The 19,896-nt window shown below is 31.9% G+C and overlaps 1 protein-coding gene across 1 annotated transcript in view; it reads right to left on the bottom strand.

Annotated features, from left to right (window-relative positions):
- The window catches only part of Smp_025030 (glutamate-cysteine ligase), a gene marked incomplete at its 3' end in the record, with an annotated part of 23,155 nt that extends 4,080 nt beyond the window's left edge, over nt 1–19,075 (bottom strand). The window contains exons 1-2 of the mRNA XM_018798229.1: nt 18,283–19,075; nt 1,829–2,005 (exon numbers count right to left, since the gene is read on the bottom strand). Of these exons, the coding sequence (XP_018653192.1) occupies nt 1,829–2,005; nt 18,283–18,864 (759 nt within the window). The 5' untranslated portion in view covers nt 18,865–19,075. The remainder of the gene's footprint in view (nt 1–1,828; nt 2,006–18,282) is intronic.
- Between the last annotated feature and the right edge of the window lie 821 nt (nt 19,076–19,896).

The raw sequence follows: 19,896 nt of genomic DNA, 5'->3' as shown, positions 1-19,896 counted from the left end.
CTTTGATCTTAATAACAGACTATACCACAACTGTAACGTTGAATAGTTTAGGGCAAATTATATGAAACATTTACTTAGGGTTTTTAACCCATAGTTATTGTGTAAGTCAAGCTAACACATTTTCAACACCGAAATTAATGAGTATAATATTAGGAGAATTCTCTGCAGTATAAATATGAACTGTTAGTAATATATCTCAAAGTATATTAAATATTTCCATCATGACATTAAAATGTAAGTTAAACTAACAAATATTTCTTTTCGGTTAGTTTCTCATCAAGGTTCTACCTCAATATATAATTTCTACTGATGTGTGGGCGAGAATGATAATGTTTGGTTGTTTTGCTGAGTTAGACACGTAGATAGTGTGATTATTATTAATTAACTGTTCTTTGTTGTTGGATTGTGTCGGATTTCGGTGTGGAAATATATTGACGTTCTAGTCAGGCTAATCTCGTGTTCTTGATCTGAGTTGTGTTGAAGTTCTGTAGACTAGACACCGGGAAAGAATCTAGTGTAGATATTCGTCTAAGGTAAATTAACGTCCCACATACGTGTAAAAAGTGAAAGGACCGTTATAACAAGAAACTCTATTGTTATAAAAAGTATCCTTCCGTTTACAACACTTATGTAGTACTACGACATCCAAGTTCTAAACATTAGGCGTCGTCAATTTCAAATGATATTTTACAGTAGTGAGACTTCAACCAAATGGACATTCATAAAGGACTGATTGTTGATTGCAGTTGTCACAAAATCACATATACACGACACTGTAACTTCACAAGTACGAGATACCGACTGATTCAGTAGAAATGGTAGATATTATTTGACGACACAATCAATTGTTTGATAATATCAAAAAATGATAGATTATTTCTTTTTACAATGACATAGTCCTCATAACATATATCATATTTATCTCATTACTGTGAGTAATTTTCAGTTGAAAGCCCTTCTGATATTAAAAGTGCTTGATTATACATTTATATATTACCTTAAGAAGTATTTATAAGTGTAAATTAATAAACCACCGAAGGAAACAATCTTAGTCAGTCATGATCACTATAGAGCCTAGCACAAATAAGTTTCCACTTTTCAAAATAACAAGATGAAGTGAAACTAAGAAGACGAATTGTGAAGAGATCGATGCAAAAGACTATACATTAAGAATATGGTTTAAAAAGACAGAAAGAAAAAGTATATTTGAAGAAATAGAGAAGATCAAAAACAAAAAACCATTGAATAGTTCTTAGCTCATGTAACCAATTCTAAGTCATATTAAAATGAACAAAACACGAGGGGGGACAATCGAATAAACTTAAGCACAAATCACAGACTATCTCACTAAATTCTGATAACCATACAGTCAACAGTTAATTTGCAAAATAACCAATTGTCTCAATCTTAATTGTTCCTTCTGCAAATATCAGTCCGTCTTCTCTGATCTCATTTTTCATGCATTTTCATAACGATTGTGCTTCATTTCAGTACGTTCCCTGTCGATCTTCTGCCAAAATACATTCTATGCCTGACCATCACCACATACTACTTATACGGATATAAGTAGACCACACCACAATATCACCTTCCGAGGTTTCATGAATACATCAATCATTCTTGACCAAATAAAAAATTGAAATCATCTTGATTTCTTTACACTTGTAAGCGTAATTTAATAGACCTAGTTGACAATTATTTTTGTTGGAAATGACGCGTATTAGATTGTCTATCCCTTGAATAATTGAATGTCTACTGGCACAAATTTAAACAAACAATAATGACTATATACATATATATATAATAATGAGTAATAGTTTTTAAGTACTTTAAATGCTTCAGCATCAGTTTGATATTGTGCAGCATAACGTCGAAATTCTGTTAATTGATTTTGTTGTTGATCAATGATAGTACGAGCTTCAATTAATGCTGTTTTCATTTCATTATTTTGTACTCGTGTATTTTCTAATTCTTCATGTAATTTAAAAATATCATCTTCTGTCATCTATTCAATATAAGAAATAATGAAGAAGAAAATAAAACAGAATTATATAAAGTAACAAAAGATATTTTCTTTTCTTTTTTTTCTAATGAATATGTACTTAACAAAGAAACAAACATTTATTTATGTAAAGATGGATAGTGGCTAGCAGTGGAATCCAGGAAAGGTACTGTGTATGAGTCCCAAAGTGAACATCAACTCTGAGATGCAGGTACATCTAGCTGACGAGTCCTAAATTGGGTTGAAACGCGTGTCAAACTGTATTCCACTGCTAGTCACTATCCATCTTTGCTTATAGAGTTTTTCATCGTTTGTTTTAAACCTTCTAAATATTCCGTTTACAAGAGTTCAATCCACACAGAAACAGATCAACTTGTCAATTTAATGAAAAGTTATGAAATAGATTATAGCGATATTAATGTGACCAAATTTACTTTTTTCCAGTTTTTCTTTTCCTTTTGTATTTATTAAAGACCACAATTGAGAGTTAATAAAACTAACGAAATCATGACTTAACAAGAATTAATAAAGTTGAAAATATCTATTCAGGTGACACACCTTAATTAATTCAATATACAGAGAGATATTTAAGTAAACAAATTAAAAACTGATATAGTAAATTTACTTAGTATTGTTTGTTTGAATCTTCTCATTGATTTTTAGGATTGTAATTGATCAGTCTCTTATTGGCATATGTACATACTGTGCGTATTGTCTCGATATAGCCTTAATTCACAAGCATTGTAAGCAAAGATGGATAGTGGATAGTAGTGGGATCCAGGACGAGCGTTTCGTCCTATTCGGGTGAACATCAACTCTGAGATGCAGGTACATCCAGCTGACAAGTCCCGAATAAGAAAAAACCCGCTTCCTGGATTCCACTGCTAGCCACTATCCATCTTTGACATAGTAAGTATTTAATAAATCACTTGATAGTAAACATAATAGAAAACAGAATGAATGTTTATTTATTTCAATGATTAGAATGTTTACTCCAATTTTTCTTCTTCTTTGTTTGTTTTATTATACGACTAACATAATCAAAAGATAAGCAGTTAAAGAATACAAAATACTGTTTCTATAATAAAACTTTGACTGATAGCCACCTGTTTGTGTGATGGGATAAAGTTATATTCACTTGGTGTTGTTTACTTGTATCTTCCCATTGTTATTTAGGACTGTAATTAATCAGTCTCTTGTTGGCATATGTGCATCCTGTGCGGACTACCTCGATATTACCTTGAGTCAAGTCTCAAATGGGACAAAACGCGCGTCCTGGATTCCACTGCTAGCCACCATTCATCTCTGCCTAAAAACTTTTTAACTTAAGGCAATATAAAGGAAGTCGGCACAGGATGCACATATGCCAACAAGAGACTGATCAATTGCAGTCCTTAATAACAATGGGAAGATACAAATAAACAACATCAAGTGAATCAGATAAATAGATATTTAAAATGTCTATTTGAAACTTCAGCTTTGTACTCCAGTATCTGACTCCGGTTTGAACGAACGTATGAATGTATTATGAACATAAATATTTCATTTAACTCCGTATATTACTTAGACTAACCCTGCTTGTATGAAGCCAAATACGGATTGTGTTGAAGTTATTTATTTCAGACATTTGTTTATCCAGACAGATATTCAGAATAAGGAGCAAAAACGTGGAGCAGAGAAGTCGGGTTAGCCAACTCGATTTAACCAAGTGCAGCTCAATATTTATAGCCAGACAAAAATAGACTACAGATATTTGATGGGTAGGACAAGTAATACATAAATATGCTGCTATAAAAGAAGTCGAGGTTAAGCGACTGATTGACAGGGTCGAAATGTGTGTGCACTTTCAACCACTAATCGTGGTTACCACGTGGACCAAAACGAGTTATTCTGAATTTACCCACGTGACTCAGACCTACAGTAAATGTCTTTATAGAATGAAGTCACATTTTCTTCCAACATACTCCTACACTAGTAAACATGGCACATAGGGGTACCATACACCTAAGATCAAAATTACTCACTCAGTCGTTCCATGTAACGTAAGCATTACTTCTAAGACATCTATTATCAAAAACCTGCAGCTTATACACTTCTTAAGCTTTCATAGAACACGTTTCACAGATGTACAGTAATACGAATCGTACTACTATGCACTAGACATGCTTTTCAGTTGATCACCAGCCATCATTCAGAGCTACTTCTGATTCTGACTGATTTATAGCATCTAATATCAGAGTTATAGACGTCATCACTTGGCTATTAGGTTTAGGCTTAAGATTTCTTATCGACTGTCTTCAGTCACCCATCCTTGCACCAATCATATTATTACTCACTTTGTGGTGTGGTCTACTTATATCTATATAAGTAGTATATGGTGTTGGTCAGACATAGAATGTATTTTGCCAGAAGACCGATGTGCAAAGAACTGAAATGAAGCGCAATCGTTTGGAAAATGCATGAGCAATGAAATTAGAGAAGAAACAGAGAAGATTGAAACAATTGGTTGTTAATTTGCAAATTGACTGTTCATTGTTTGGTTATCAGAATTTACTGAGATAGTCTGTAATTTTTGCTTAAATACATTCGATTGTCCCCAACCGTTGTTTTGTTCACTACAACTTGGTAAACGTTCAATAAATCAGGAGAAAACCAACGAAAAAAAACCTACGATAATTAAGAATGTAAAAGCTAGACATTTTGAATTGTCTTGCCATTAACCTACCCTTGAGTCAGTATTATTAAATGAAGATTTTAGTAACTAGGTTTATAAATAAAAATAATTATGACCTATATTATGAATTACTAAACTTATTAGATGATTAGGTCAAGTTGCTGTGATTCATATGAAAACAATAGAAAAATAATTTAATTAATTATATAAGTATCTTTATGATTAACACCTAAATGTATGCGGGATTAGGTTGGTCAAATATGAAAAACAAATTAAACAGTTCTGTATTAATATAAATGATTTATTTATCATAATGCATTCATAATGATTCTAACATTTTAAAGTTGAAATCATGAGTCAATTAAAGCTAGACAACCATGGAAATCCTGGAAGCACTGTTTGACGGCCGTTTAGTCCTATTGTGGGACTCCTCAACAGTGCGTATACACGATACCGCCTCGTGAGATTCAAACGCAGGACCTGTCAGTCTCGCGCGCGAGCGTTTAACCTCTAGACCACTGAGCCGGCCAACATCCAACCGTGTTAATGTCCAACTTTAACCGATCCACGAAGTTGAGCAACCGTTCACCAATTGTCTTCAGTGAGTTTTTATCTCACAACAAACCCGGTTGAACTCCACTGGTTACTGCTTCTCACTAGAACTCCAGGAAATATCTCTTGAAGTCAGTTAAGCTTAGAATGAGAAGAAACTATTGAAAATATGAATTATGATATTCATTACGTTAATGTTTGATCATTTTTTCCGTAGAGGTTATTGAATGTATATGTTGTGTATCATTTCAACGTTGTTAATTTATTTCAGTAAAAAACTGGGAAGTTCAGTATACAACATTATCCCTACTAAAAAATTAATTAAATGTAGAAGATATTGTCATTAGCGTATCTGATATGACTCATTGGTTTTCACATGATTGTAGGTACATCTTGCTGATCAGTGTCGACCAGCGTTAAGCTAAAGTTTTATGATACCTGTCAGCTACTTCTAACCACTATATATTAAAATATAGTACAGGCATTGTTAGGTCATTTTAAAATTTGATTAATAGGATTCAGACTAGACAAACAATACATTGACCGTTACTTCACAGTGATTGATAACTGAAAGTATCAGAAGGGGTCTCGTTGAGATTTCACTATTTTCATAGTTGAAATCATGAGTTAATTGAAGCTAGACCATCATGGAAAACCTGGAAGCACTGTTTGATGGCCGTTTAGTCCTATTATGCGACTCCTCAGAAGTGCGCATCTATGATCCCGCCTCGCGAGATTCGAAACCAGGACCCACCAGTGGATGGATGATGAAGTGACAAATGCCTTATATGTACTTATTTTCACATCGTTTGCTGTAGCTCTATGAGTTTGTCTCATTTATTAAAAATAAGAATATCACCCAAATATTCCTTTTTATACAATGATTTTTAATTGAAGTATATTATAAGAGATCAAAATTTACTCCATAGACAAAGTTTTATACATTCACACATACATAAACAGGTATTAATACACTCGCTGAAATCTTTCATACTTTTCAGAGATAATTGTCCCAGATTCCAATGCTAACCACCATCCATTTCTTCTTATAATGCCTGTGACATAAGGTAATATCAAGTGAAACCTCATAGAATAATAAATAGTATAAGACAATAAAAGACTGATCAATTGCAGTCGAAAAACATCAATGGGAAGATTCAAACAACAATCAACTTGTTGGCTTAATCATATAAAAGTTTAGCTGTTTATGAATAATACGTTTAAATGGATATTTAATTATTTATTTCTATGATTTAATTAAATAAGTTGTAGGCTGTATTTAACACAGTTTGATCTCAGTTGGAGTCTCATTGAAAACCAGAGAACATTGAACAGTTGTTTTGTCCTAGTACGTAACTCCTCAGTAGTGCACATCTACGACTCTAAAAGTGACCAAACTCATAACACTTAAACCGCACGGCGAACGGTTAATTATTACAACCAATAAGTCGGACTGCAACGATTGATTAGAAGTCAAATTATATCGTAGTGTATACTACTTCATAAACAATGTTAACAAATATAAAGTTCTATCTACAAGTAAGATAACACTGGAAAATATTATTGTACTATTGATAATTTCTGATCTTATAAACTTGAATAATTTTTTAATCTAACACCACTAATTCAAAAATGGTACTCTACCATTCAACATTCATAAACAGATGAGAGAGCTATCATCAGTCAAAGACAAAGCAATAGGATGTAGCTTGATCTCAACGTAGTCATTTATGAAGTACGGATTTCTGGACACAGTTTTGATCCCTACTCTAAATGTGAAGGCTAGTGATACTTCAAGACTCCTCAAACTGAAGTAGGCAGAGTGGGACCTGAACTTTGAACCCAGCAACTGAAACCTGGACACCCTATCCACTAAGGTACTGATTCCTGACTAGAGGCCCATGGAAAATGTTAAATGACTATGAACAGCAGGGTACCAATGCGTAAATACCTGTGAACTCTTCACATGATTCATGTTCTAGTATTAACCTTAATACAAATCCAAAAAATCTAAATGAATATCTCTTTGATATGAATGACATTTCGCATTCATAAAAAAACCATTACAATGTTCTTATAAATTTTTCAAAGCCACGTTTGACAAACCCAATTTGGGTACAACGAATGCTGTGCCTCCATTTTCAGAAACAATATACATGCACAGACTGATTCTTATTTATGAGTTTAAATTCAACCTAAGTGAAACAAATGACAAAAAGTCAATGCTTTTTACTCAAATTGTCTAACGGTTGTTACATAATCATAATTTTGTGAGCTGAAATTTAAGTTTAACAAGTCTAGGCAAAAAATCAGTTCCTTCATAGTAAAGGGTTGATACATGACTAGCTAAGAGAAGTCGATTTTCTATTGGTAACGTAAGACCTAGTAATTATACAAGTCGGTTCAAGTTGCTACATGAGTCAGTTGAACATCAAAAAACCAGAATAATGAAAGTCTTAACTGATAGTGAACATGACCGAATATACGAGATAAACGTATGAAGTAATACTGAAACTAGAGATTTACGGGGAAGTACACAGAATAAAGGTATATGATTCGCTTTAACCCATTATGAACCTTATCAGTGTTAAGAAGGAAATAAATGTATAATTTAGAAATGAAATTTATATTTCTCAGTCAAGTCAGTTAATTTATTGATTTTGTCAATTCTACAAACACACAAATTAGATTATCGATTAATCACTAATTCAATCTATTCAAATTTATTGATTGATATAAGCATTTGAAATTATATGTTATTTTATTATTATTCTGAGTCTTAGTATTAGTGTTCTGGATGTCGTCCAATTAATGGCTGGTGAATATATCAGTCTTCTTCTACAGTCTGTGTTTTTATGTTTGTATTGACATAACAGTTTGGCTAAGTTGCAATAAGTAACAGGTAGGCAATTATTTCTCAGTCATAGTAAATATCCCTATCAGTAGCAGTAATCAGAGTTTAGTCCTATTGATAACACTGATATATCAGTCATTACGACGTAAAATAGGGTCTTCAGATGTGAGTTCAAATCCCGAATACGCATGAATACGCACTGCTTACGAATTCCATACTAGGAAGAAACGGCCGTCCAATGCTTCTACTTTTTCAATGGTGATCATCGATTCGTGATCCCAATCAAAAACTCAACAATCTTCACAACCTCATGTTAAAATTATTTATCTTTCTGTATTGAACAGTTCAGTAGTCAAAAACTTCATGAACTAATGCAAACTCCTTATCTAGACACTACCAACAATCTCCTAAACTACTCCTACATCAACCAACATCAATTATTGAAGAGACTAATGATAAGGTGTTAGTGATATATGTTTCAAGTAATTCAGTCATTTGTATCGAGTATAAAATGCCAAAAAATAGTAATCCTTCATAAATTCAGTAATATTCACTAATAAACACATTGAGATATCAGAAGGGGTTTTGTAGAGATTTCAGTATGTTCATAGTTGAAATCATGAGTCAATTGAAGCTAGACCACCAGAGAAAACTTGGAAGCACTGGACGACCGTTTCGTCCTATTATGGGATTCCTCGGCAGTGCGCATCTAAGATCTCGCCTCGCGAGCGAGATTCGAACCCAGAACCTACCAGTCTCGCACTAGAGCACTTAACCGATAGACCACTGAGCCGGCATTATTATTATATTATTATTATCTAAAGCAATTAGTCCCTTGGATAAATTTCGATAGTGTAATAAAAAGACAAAGATTATCAGAATTATCAAACATTCAGTTATCATTTTGTAATAATTTATATACAATTCAAAGTATATAGGATTCAAATCTAAATATGTATACTGTCTACCGAGTACTTTTAAAATATACATATATACTGCATATAATATAGAAAGAAAATTACTATTTGTAAGTACCTCCACAGAATATTCCTTTTGAAGTAATTCCATTGTTTCATCTAATACTTTATTATGAATTTTTTGTTTAAATTTATTCACTTAAACTAATCATTTCAATGTCTTTAATAATTCAGATTTGTCTTGTAGTGATTTCGGTTAACTTTACCAGTGAAAAAGAAGAACCTGTCATTACATTGATTCATCATTCAAAATATTCAAATGTATTTGTATATTTCGTAATTCAATATAAAAGGAATTGTGAAAGTAGTTTATTGGACATAAAGAATAAACTGAAATTAATCAATCAATAAATGATTGTTTGTTTATTTTTCTGTTCTACAAACGACTGAGTGACTAACTATGGTTACATATGAGAACCACAGTATGAACTTTGTTTACATTATGAATGAACTATGTATATAGACATATTAATTGAATAGAATAAATTAACTATTTTCGAATCTGTTTTCTAAGTAGTATATAATCAATATCTTGAAAAATATTTACTTCTTATTTTAACATTGCAAAATGTAAATCGAGAATTATTTAGTTATCAGAAGGGGTTTTGTGGAGATTTCAGTATTCACGAGACAGGATAATGGATGCGCACTGCTGAGGAATCCCATAATAGGACGAAACGGTCGTCCAGTGCTTCCAAGTTTTCTCTGATGGTCTAGCTTCAATTGACTCATGATTTCAACTATGAACATACTGAAATCTCTACAAAACCCCTTCTGATATCTCAATGTGTTTATTAGTGAATATTACTGAATTTATGAAGGATTACTATTTTTCGGCATTTTATACTCGATACAAATGACTGAATTACTTGAAACATATATCACTAACACCTTATCATTAGTCTCTTCAATAATTGATGTTGGTTGATGTAGGAGTAGTTTAGGAGATTGTTAGTAGTGTCTAGATAAGGAGTTTGCATTAGTTCATGAAGTTTTTGACTACTGAACTGCTCAATAAGAAAGATAAATAATTTTAATATGGGGTTGCGCACTGCTGAGGATTCTCATAGTAGGACGAAACGGCCGTCCAGTGCTTTCAGGTTTTCCATGGTGGTCTAGCTTTAACTAACTCATGATTTCAACTATGCAAATTATTCAGTTATATTGCGTCTTTGCTTATTTCGTCATTGGATATTTTCATGACGCTTCTCGAATTATAACAACACAGTTGAATAGAAAAATATGTATTCCAATAATATAGAACAATAAGGATACTGTAATAAAAATACAAGGGTTCACTATAAAATAAACTAGAGAGGCTTCTAGTAAGTTCTTGATCCATCCGCCAAAACTGATTGCTTGAAAACGGACCAATAAGCATATTTCGACTTGAGATTACACTCCTTAGTCGGTAATGGATAGGATTCCTTTCTGCTAATAAGTTAATAACTTGGCATCGTGAACCTGTTTAACTCTCTTATCAGCAATATGAACACTATATAGGTTTCATAAATTTTAAGACAGCTTTATGCATCAATCATTTAAGCTCATCCTGTTTGACATTACGAATAAGTCATTCACATAGCAACTGATCTTCTAACAGGATATATTTTAAAACAAATAAATTCATAGATGAGAATTGCTTCTAAATTTAGGCTTTCCGTAATGATGAGAAATTACACGTCAGTTGAAGATGTTTTCAAGCTTGCTGTGTACTATAAAAGTACACAGTGAAAACTCATGTAGTCTGTCTCACTGTTCAACTTATTTCGCATCAATTACTAGCTACATGAATTCCAACTTCATGTATATAAATTGGTGAATTCAAAGCCATTTAAGACTATGGATTTTCGCTAATGTAAAAATCTTTTATGGTGAAAATTACATCTTTGCTTAAACTTTATTAAGTTCTCAATTAAACAAGAAATGAAGTGATACAATGGTAGAAAAATACCAATGAGTACTTATTATGCTGTAGTACTAAAAGCGGATTGGTTGGGATCTTGGTGATTATCAATACCAATAGCTGGAGATGTTGAATGAGATATTTTAGTATCTATCACAATGATGCAGATGATTTTATTCTTTGGCTTCTCTTAGATCTTGGATTTCGAAATGATCATCTACTTTTTGTTCCACAAATTCCTTCCTTCCTCTTGGATCATATTATCTCTGCGTAATTCTTTTCTAGTACCACTGATACTGTCACTACTTCTACAGCATTGTTATTTATCGTGGTAATTTGTTTTTACTGCGTTGATGTGCTATGGCAATTCAAAACAATGACAGATTCAAGGTCAATAAGGACCAATCAACATCGAGGTGCACAGAACAAGCTGTGAATCACATGTGGAAAAATTTAAACACTTCACTTCTACCCGAAGTTTGTGCTGATGATGTCGTTCAATAGAACAATGGAGACTCCACAACCAAACCATCCAGCTCAAAGAACAAAACTCCATCAAAATCACCCACCTGAGCTACAAATTTTCTCCACCATCTCAAAAAGTCACTTCTATCCATAGTGAAACAATACATTTATTAATAATGAGTATTCTCACTAAAATATTTCAAATTAATTTCCTGAAAATATATTCTTTCTTAATATTATGAACAGCAAAACACAATCTATTTAGATTATTACTGTTGTATGGCTTAAAATAGTGACTGATAAACCAAAACATGACTTAAATTAAGTTGTATTTTTATTGGTTGTTTGAATCTTTCCCCGTTGGTATTTGGAATTACAACTGACCAGTCTCTTGTTGGCATAAGTGCAACCTGTGTAGATTGCCTCGATACAGCCTTAAGTCACAAGTATTATAAGTAGAGATGGATAGTAGCTAGCAGTAAAGTTCAGGATGCGCATCCTGAACTTCACTGCTAGCCACCATCCTTTTTTGTTCAAAAATTAAATTGGTTAGTCGGTCATAAGTAATCGAGAATCTGAGACATGTGTGCGTCGGTTCAGGTAGCCACACTACATTGAAACATCAAGATGAGATTATCGAAACACATGCCAGAGTAGTAGTAGTAGTAGTAACAGTATCATCAATAATAGAAAATATTAGTCTCCTAACCCATTCTGTTACTAGCATACATTGTTTAGAAAGGTAGAGTGTGGTTGAGCATACACAATACATGCCCCAACTATCACAGTCAGTTAGTGAGAATTCATGATCTTATCAACCGACTAATCATCTTTACCCAGTACTCTGAGGTTAATCATCATAGTACTCATTCTATGGTTTACAAAATACCTAAGTATTATTTCAAATACATCTGATGACCGAATGTCACTAGTGTACAAATATTCTCCATTTTTAAAGACTATATTATATAGTCATAAAGTAGAACGGAACAACACAACTATACAGTATACTCACCTTTTTGGCTGACAGACAAATATAATATGAAAGCATTATTAGCTACCTAATTGACTATTATCTTTCATATAAAGTTACATTTCTATTTCTTTATACTAATATTAACTCCTTTCAATAACGATAATAATAAAATAAATATAATACAGAGTTGAGATCATGAGTCAATTGAAGCTAGACCACCATGGAAAACCTGGAAGCACTGGATGACCGTTTCGTCCTATTATGGGACACCTCGGCAGTGCGCATCCACGATCCCGTCTCGCGAGCGAGATTCGAACCCAGAACCTAACAGTCTCACGCCAGAGCACTTAACCGATAGACCACTGAGCCAGTATCCAACGGTGTTAATATCTAACTTCAACCGATCCACGAAACCATTCACCAATGTCATCGATGGTGGTCTAGCTTCAATTGACTCATGATCTCAACTCTATAAATTTACTAAACTCTCCACCAAACCCCTTCTGATAAAAATAAATATAACTTAACAATTGAATTTTATGTTAATTATTTTTTCTCTTTTTTTTCTAACTTCAAACGTAATAGTTATGATAACAACATGACAACTATGATGTGTGATTACTTATGACCTAAATAACTAATATGAATTATGTATAAGGTATGTATGTATGTATGTATGTATGTTTGTCAGTATATAGATGGAAACATTGGCGATGAAAGAATTCTTACACTTAATCATATGATTAAATAACTTAATTTAAATAAGATTTTTTTCTAAAATGATAACATTTACCCAGATACATAAAATCATCACTTTTAAAATATGCTCATTTTTATCATCATAAATTACGTTTAATATAAATAATTATTTATATTTGATGAAAGTAATTCCCTCCCCCCCTTATGCTCTCTAACAAATTATATTAATAATAAAAAAAAGAACTTTTTATGTTGTCACAGAGACAAGAAAGCCATAAAATACTTATCTTGTTGAAAAAGAAGGAGAAAGAAGGCTATTCGAAGGAGAAAATTTTGATGATTTCATTTACGCCATACTATGGTGTATGCTACTGATGCCGACAGATATAAGTAGTATATGTCACGAATCGAAAATGAAATGCCTGGCAGCAGAAGGTTAAGAAAATCGAAGAGAAGAGAAGGAGAATATAGAATGATTGATATGGAAACGAAGGAACAATCAAGTCTGAGATAATTGATTAACATTTTGCGAATGAATAATTTACTTTATGGTTCTCAGATTTTACTATGAGATTCTGTAATTTTGTATTCGAATACACTTGATTGTACCCACTTGTGTTTTCATTCAATACAATACAGTCGTATAATCCAGTCTATAGACCACTACTTTAGCAAATAAAATTGACTATAAAAATATGATTGTACAGCTAAAGTAAATGAAATAGTCGAATAGAACTTTTTCTTCACTGAATTACCTGCTTTCTTCTTCAATAACGCAATAAGTCTCATATGTTACTCTCTTTTATGTTACCATTACCATAGAAAATCAATTTCTAACGAAAAGTTATAAAATATAAGTCTTGTTTTATTTGGACGAAAATTTGACAACAATCAAGTAATCTTATTAATACTTGAACTTGCTTCAAGAAATGTTATTCAAAACGTATATATGTATGAGATTTATTAGAACTCCTTGTAATAAAGATCTTAGCTATCAATAATTATGTTGGAATGTATCAAACTCTTGAAAAAGAGTAGATCGGAATCACGGATTGATCGTATTTTAAAAAAAACGCATTGTGGACCAAGAAGTATCAAATAGCTATTTCGTTCTAGTATGGGACTCTTCGTCATTGAGTACCTATGACGCCATTGTCGTGATATAAACCAAGGAAATTAAGCAATATTGATAAACTCAATTAACTATTTCCATCTCTTACTGATTATTATCACTATCATAAGTTATTTATTATTATTTTATAAAATTAAAGTGGTCTAGAGATAAGTGAAATCAATCCTGCCTGTGTTGAACAGAGTTTCATCTTACTTGGGCGGACAATGAATCAATATTGCCCACTTTGTAGACTTTTGCTAAACATAAATTCTCTTCTAAAGAATAAGACCTGATTTAACAGTTAGTCTAATGAACTATGTAATAACTTCTAAACTATACGATCGTATGACATTAACACATGTTATATTCAAAGTAATCTTGAGACTTGATCAGAAGTAGTAGCATCTTACATAACGTAGCCAGTCGTGAATATATAGAAATCAATAACCTGGAAAAGTAATCCATGTTAGTAATCTTGATGAAGCTTGATTTAATTTCAAATATTTCCTCGTATATAAATTCCAAAAACTTAGTTGATCGATATCAAAATATAAAATACATAGATTATCTAATCAAGTTGTATCTTTACGTTGAGGGGTTAATCCGCATCATTTTCATATTTTTGGACAATCAATTATACTTTTTACATATCTTTCTAAACCTTGACAACATTTGGGGTGGGGTGGGGTGGGGGATTAACTTGAAAGAATCTTCAATCGAGTTATACTTCCTAACTCTAACCTATTCTTGAGCAATATATATACAGAGAGACAATAGGGTCCTAAAATGTTTCCTTTTATTTTAATCCATAATAGTTAGAACATAATCTCAACAAATAAAGGAATCTGATATCATTCATAAAACTCCCATTCCTATTTGAAATTAGTTACTGTGAAACAATTCGATAATTTAAGTCGATTATTTGAGTTCAAGATCGTTTTCACGTCATGTATTAATACAGTTGAATTCATTGTTGGAATTCAAGGAACTATGGATCTTATTGCATGCATAACACAAATGAGTCATAAAGCAGGAATCATGGGATTTACCTATTCCATATTATCAATCATTCAATGTTATCATTTTCAATCCATTACATACCCAATCTATTAAGATGAAATGATAAACTTTTAGTCGTTAGGTAGAAAATTCATATTTCATTCCATTGACTTTAATCAAAATAGTTAAATAGTAGTCACTAAACTTCACTATATGATCATTATATTGTTCATCAAAACTTCGCAAAATATACACTCAAACATCTCTGGATTGTATTCAGCAAATTCATTCGACAGTAAATAATAACAATAAATATATCCTAACTACATTTCTTAAATAAAATGGTGGAACTATAACTTATGGACGACCCTTGGGCGACCTTTGACCTTAAGACAATTCTCTTACCCCCCCAGTGATAAGAGTTATAAATAACGTGAGGAATTCGGATTTAGACTTCGAATTTAAGGTTATGAATTAAAGTAAAATTTTTCATTACGAAAATGATATCAGCTATAATCCTGAAATCCTATTTGAACTATATAGACAAATGAATTTCGCGCCCAAATCCAAGACATGCTATCTTTAATTTCATTGGTTCGTTCATATATTATAGTCTGACCGTTTTATTCAGTGTATTTTATTGACAATTGAGCATTGAAAAATAGAACAGTGTTTCAGTAAGATTATAAATATAATTTTAATTTAATTCTTTATCTTGACGTCAGTAGTTTATTGAACTATTGGATAAAAGTGAGAAAACTGATCACAGATATTTACTTCTATTGAAAATAATACCCTTATGTACTTTCTAGTAGTCATATGAGTTGTAAAAAGAAATCAAGTCAGTTATAGTGACAAAATAAATCGATAGTTTTAAAATAGTTTCACGTGTAACGTGGACGGTAGTGCGATTTCGTGAATTCGTTGAAGTTAGACATTAACACCATTGGATGTCAACTTAGTGGTTTATAGGTTAAGCGTTCACGCGTGAGACCATTAGATCCTAGGTTCTAATCCCATGATCAAGATCGTGGATGCGCACTGCTGAGGAGTCACACAATGGGATGAAATGATTATCCAGTGCTTCCAGATTTTCTATGATAGTCTAGCTTTATTCGACTCATCAATCCAACTATTATTAGTTCATCAATCTTAAATTTATGATAAAGTTAAGAAAAGAAAGGTTACAATGTAGTCAAGTGAATGATAAGTGCTGAATCAATAAAGAATCACTTATTTACTGAATAAGAATACTATTATATTTTAACTATTACGTAATAATATATTGAATTTAGTAACATGAAATTCTGAAATATTGGTACATTAAGATTAAAATTTAAATATACCACAATTATTATTCGCAAATAATTTAAATAAATTCTATTAATTAATAAATCGTAATCAGAAGGGGGTTTTGTGGAGATTTCAGTATTTTCATAGTTGAAATCATGAGTCAATTGAAGCTAGACCACCAGGGAAAGACCGTTCAGTGCTTCTAGGTTTTCCTTGGTGGTCTAGCTTCAATTGACTCATGATTTCAATTATGAAGATAATAAATCATACCCATCAACTCATACATTCTTATTCTCACTCTTTGTGTAAATAAATTATACTTTTATTTTATTTTACATCACTGAGTCATAACCACAGAAAATCAAGGGACACTCTTGTCGGTACACGTGATCGAACTAAACACCTTCAGGCTTTGAGCAAAGCACACAGGATCATTATGCTATTGATTTGACATCTTACATCTATAGCTTAATCTAATTCAATTCATGTATAATCTAGAATATAATTAAAACAATCGTAGTGAAAGATAAAGCAATTTATTTCTCTGAATTCAAACAGCAATCACTCATTAGTAGGGATTAATAATTTCCTATTGTTGATATTCCCAACTTCATTTGAATAATTGTCATTGTCGAACGTGCATTCGAAATAGATTGTCTTAGTATATTTTTAAATAGGAATAATATATTTGTAAAATCTCAGCAAATGAATTTGAAGTAAATCCAACGTTTCGCCTGGCAATCTGGTTCAAGCTTTTCCAAGGAAATAAGAAGCTTGGACCAGATTGTCAGGCGACACATTGGATTTACTTCAAATTCATTTGCTGCGATTTTACAAATATATTATTCCTATTTAATGTCTTACATCAACTCGGCGCCCAAATACTGTGAAACTATTCGCTCTAATTTAGACGAAAGTTCTTATGTATTAGTATATTTTTTTATTCAAAAGTGATCATGTATGTAGTATATGATTAGCAACATAATTCAGGAAGCCTATTTCATTTTATTTTAGACCGAATATCTAAACATGCCCACATCTCAGTGTTTATAACCAAACTAAGACTTGAACCTAGTAACTTTAACTTCAGACACACTAATCATTAACATTGGGATGTGGTAGGCATATTCAACTGATGAATTCTGATTAGAACGAAACACCTACTCTAGATCGCATTGCTAGTCAAATATCAATTCGACTAAAAATAATCAGTTATGATATGAAACATATTGTATCCACATAATGGTTATTATTAGCCTCATTTTTAAAGAGTCATTCGAGAAGATTTAAAAGAAAAACTATTTCATAAGGGACAGATATATATTTACAATATCACTTACTTTCTATCTATTTTATTTCAATTTGGTTATTTATTCTCTGAAGAAGTGACTTACACTGAGTCACGAAATATCAGAAAAAACCTAATTTTCCTACTCATTGGGATATTACAAATATACTTATTTATTTATTTATAACAATCTACCCAATGTTCAATTTATTCAAAATTATCAAATCAAAACTTGGTAATGATACCTACAAATACCTATCATTCTTTTAATTAGATGATCATAACAAAAATTGATAGAAATAGATATTTTCTGATAGATTAGATACTATTCAATTCAATCTAGATAGACTAAACCTATGGGAAGAAACAAGTTCACTGAATAAACAACAAAAAGCTCGTTCGTTACCAATAACAACAAACAACAAACAAAAAAATTTAAACACATTTCGATATATATATGATTTCCTACATTTGTCTACTCACCTCTTCATCTTCATAATCATCATCTTGTAAACTAAAATCATTCTCTAGCAATTTAGTTGCTTTTTTTAATTGTCTAGTCGGTAAATTATCTGGTGTTTTACGCCAAGATTGACGAAATTTTCGATTGAATGGTTGATCATTCAGTTGTTGTTGTTGTTGCTGTTGTTGTTGAGTGTTTTGCAAAGACACTAATGCTGACTGCTGCTCTACTGATGGTTGTAATGATGACCCTTGCAAAGATTGTTGTGCTTGTGATTGATGACGAAGTGAAAACTCTGATTGCATTGGCTGTTGTGATTGTTGTTCTTGTTGTGAAAAATATTGTTGGTACATAGGTGGCGGTGTCTGTTGTGATAATTGCGTTTGTTTTTGCTGTTGTTGTTGTTGGCTTTGGTTATTATTAGGTTTCGAAAATTCTTGTAATGATTCATCATCTTCATCATCTTCATGATTAACAGGTTGTTCATGTGAATTTGTAGAATTCAGATAGTTTTGAGAGTTAGATAGTTGATTTGGCATTTGTTGTTGGAATGGGGTTCGTGTTAATGACTGTTGTTTTAATAATTGTTGTAATCTTTCCATTCTTCACTGATTGTAAAATGTTTTACTTATGAATCAACTAACAAATTCCATGAATGTATGATCTTTAATAATAGTGAAATAATTTAATGTGGTATGTGTACATTATTGATGATATCATCTTTTATGGTGCAATTTCTCATTATGAGTCAAATGTGTCTATAAATTAGTCTTGTTTTATTTATTTGTTTTTTTTCTTAACAGTTAATTATGTATCTATGCTTGAAATGTATCCAACTAGATACCTATTAATTAAACCAACTAGATAGATGGATAGACATATTGATAGATAGATAGACATATTGATAGTCAATATTTTTTTGAAACAGTTTCAAAGATTAACCAATAAGAATCAAGGATGAATATTTTGTATGATGAGTTTATGAATAGAAAATAATGATGAATGACCTTACATGTAATTAAATTTATTATTCTAATTGCTATTGTTATTATTATTATAGGCAAAATGAGATGGCAACAGAGATGACTACTGTAGTGAGTAGATCGTATTGATGATTTTGGTGTAGTAGTAGTAGTCTTGGTAGTAGTAGTAGTAGTAGTAGTAGTGGTAGTAGTAGTAGTGGTACTAGCAGTAGTAGTGGTGGTAGTCGTAGTAGTGGTAGTAATAGTAATAGTAGTTGCAGTAATAGTAGTAGTAGTGATACTAGTAGTAGTGGTAGTAGTAGTAGTAGTAATAGTAATAGTAGTAGTAGTAATAGTAGTAATAGTAGTAGTAGTAGTAGGAAGCAAGATGTTTTGTCCTATTTACTACTCGTTAGCTGGATGGACTTAAATCTCAGTGCTGATGTTTTCACTGGGATTCGAACCAAGTCAAGTTCGCCCCTCAAACATTCAATATCTAGAGTCTCGGCTCAGAATGTATAAATGATCATTAATATCAACTTAAAGATGTAAAAATTGGTTTATTCAAATTGAGTAGTGTTAAATCAAATGATATTTGAAAATATGATGAATTAAAGCGAGATACTCATGACATTACTTAAGTTGTTCTACAAATATGATGTCGGTGAACTA

The sequence above is a fragment of the Schistosoma mansoni genome, chromosome 6, assembly GCF_000237925.1.
Source record: "Schistosoma mansoni strain Puerto Rico chromosome 6, complete genome".
Lineage (NCBI taxonomy): Eukaryota > Metazoa > Platyhelminthes > Trematoda > Strigeidida > Schistosomatidae > Schistosoma > Schistosoma mansoni.
The sequence above is the reverse complement of the archived record's forward strand: the minus strand, read 5'-3'. Positions and strand labels throughout refer to the sequence as shown.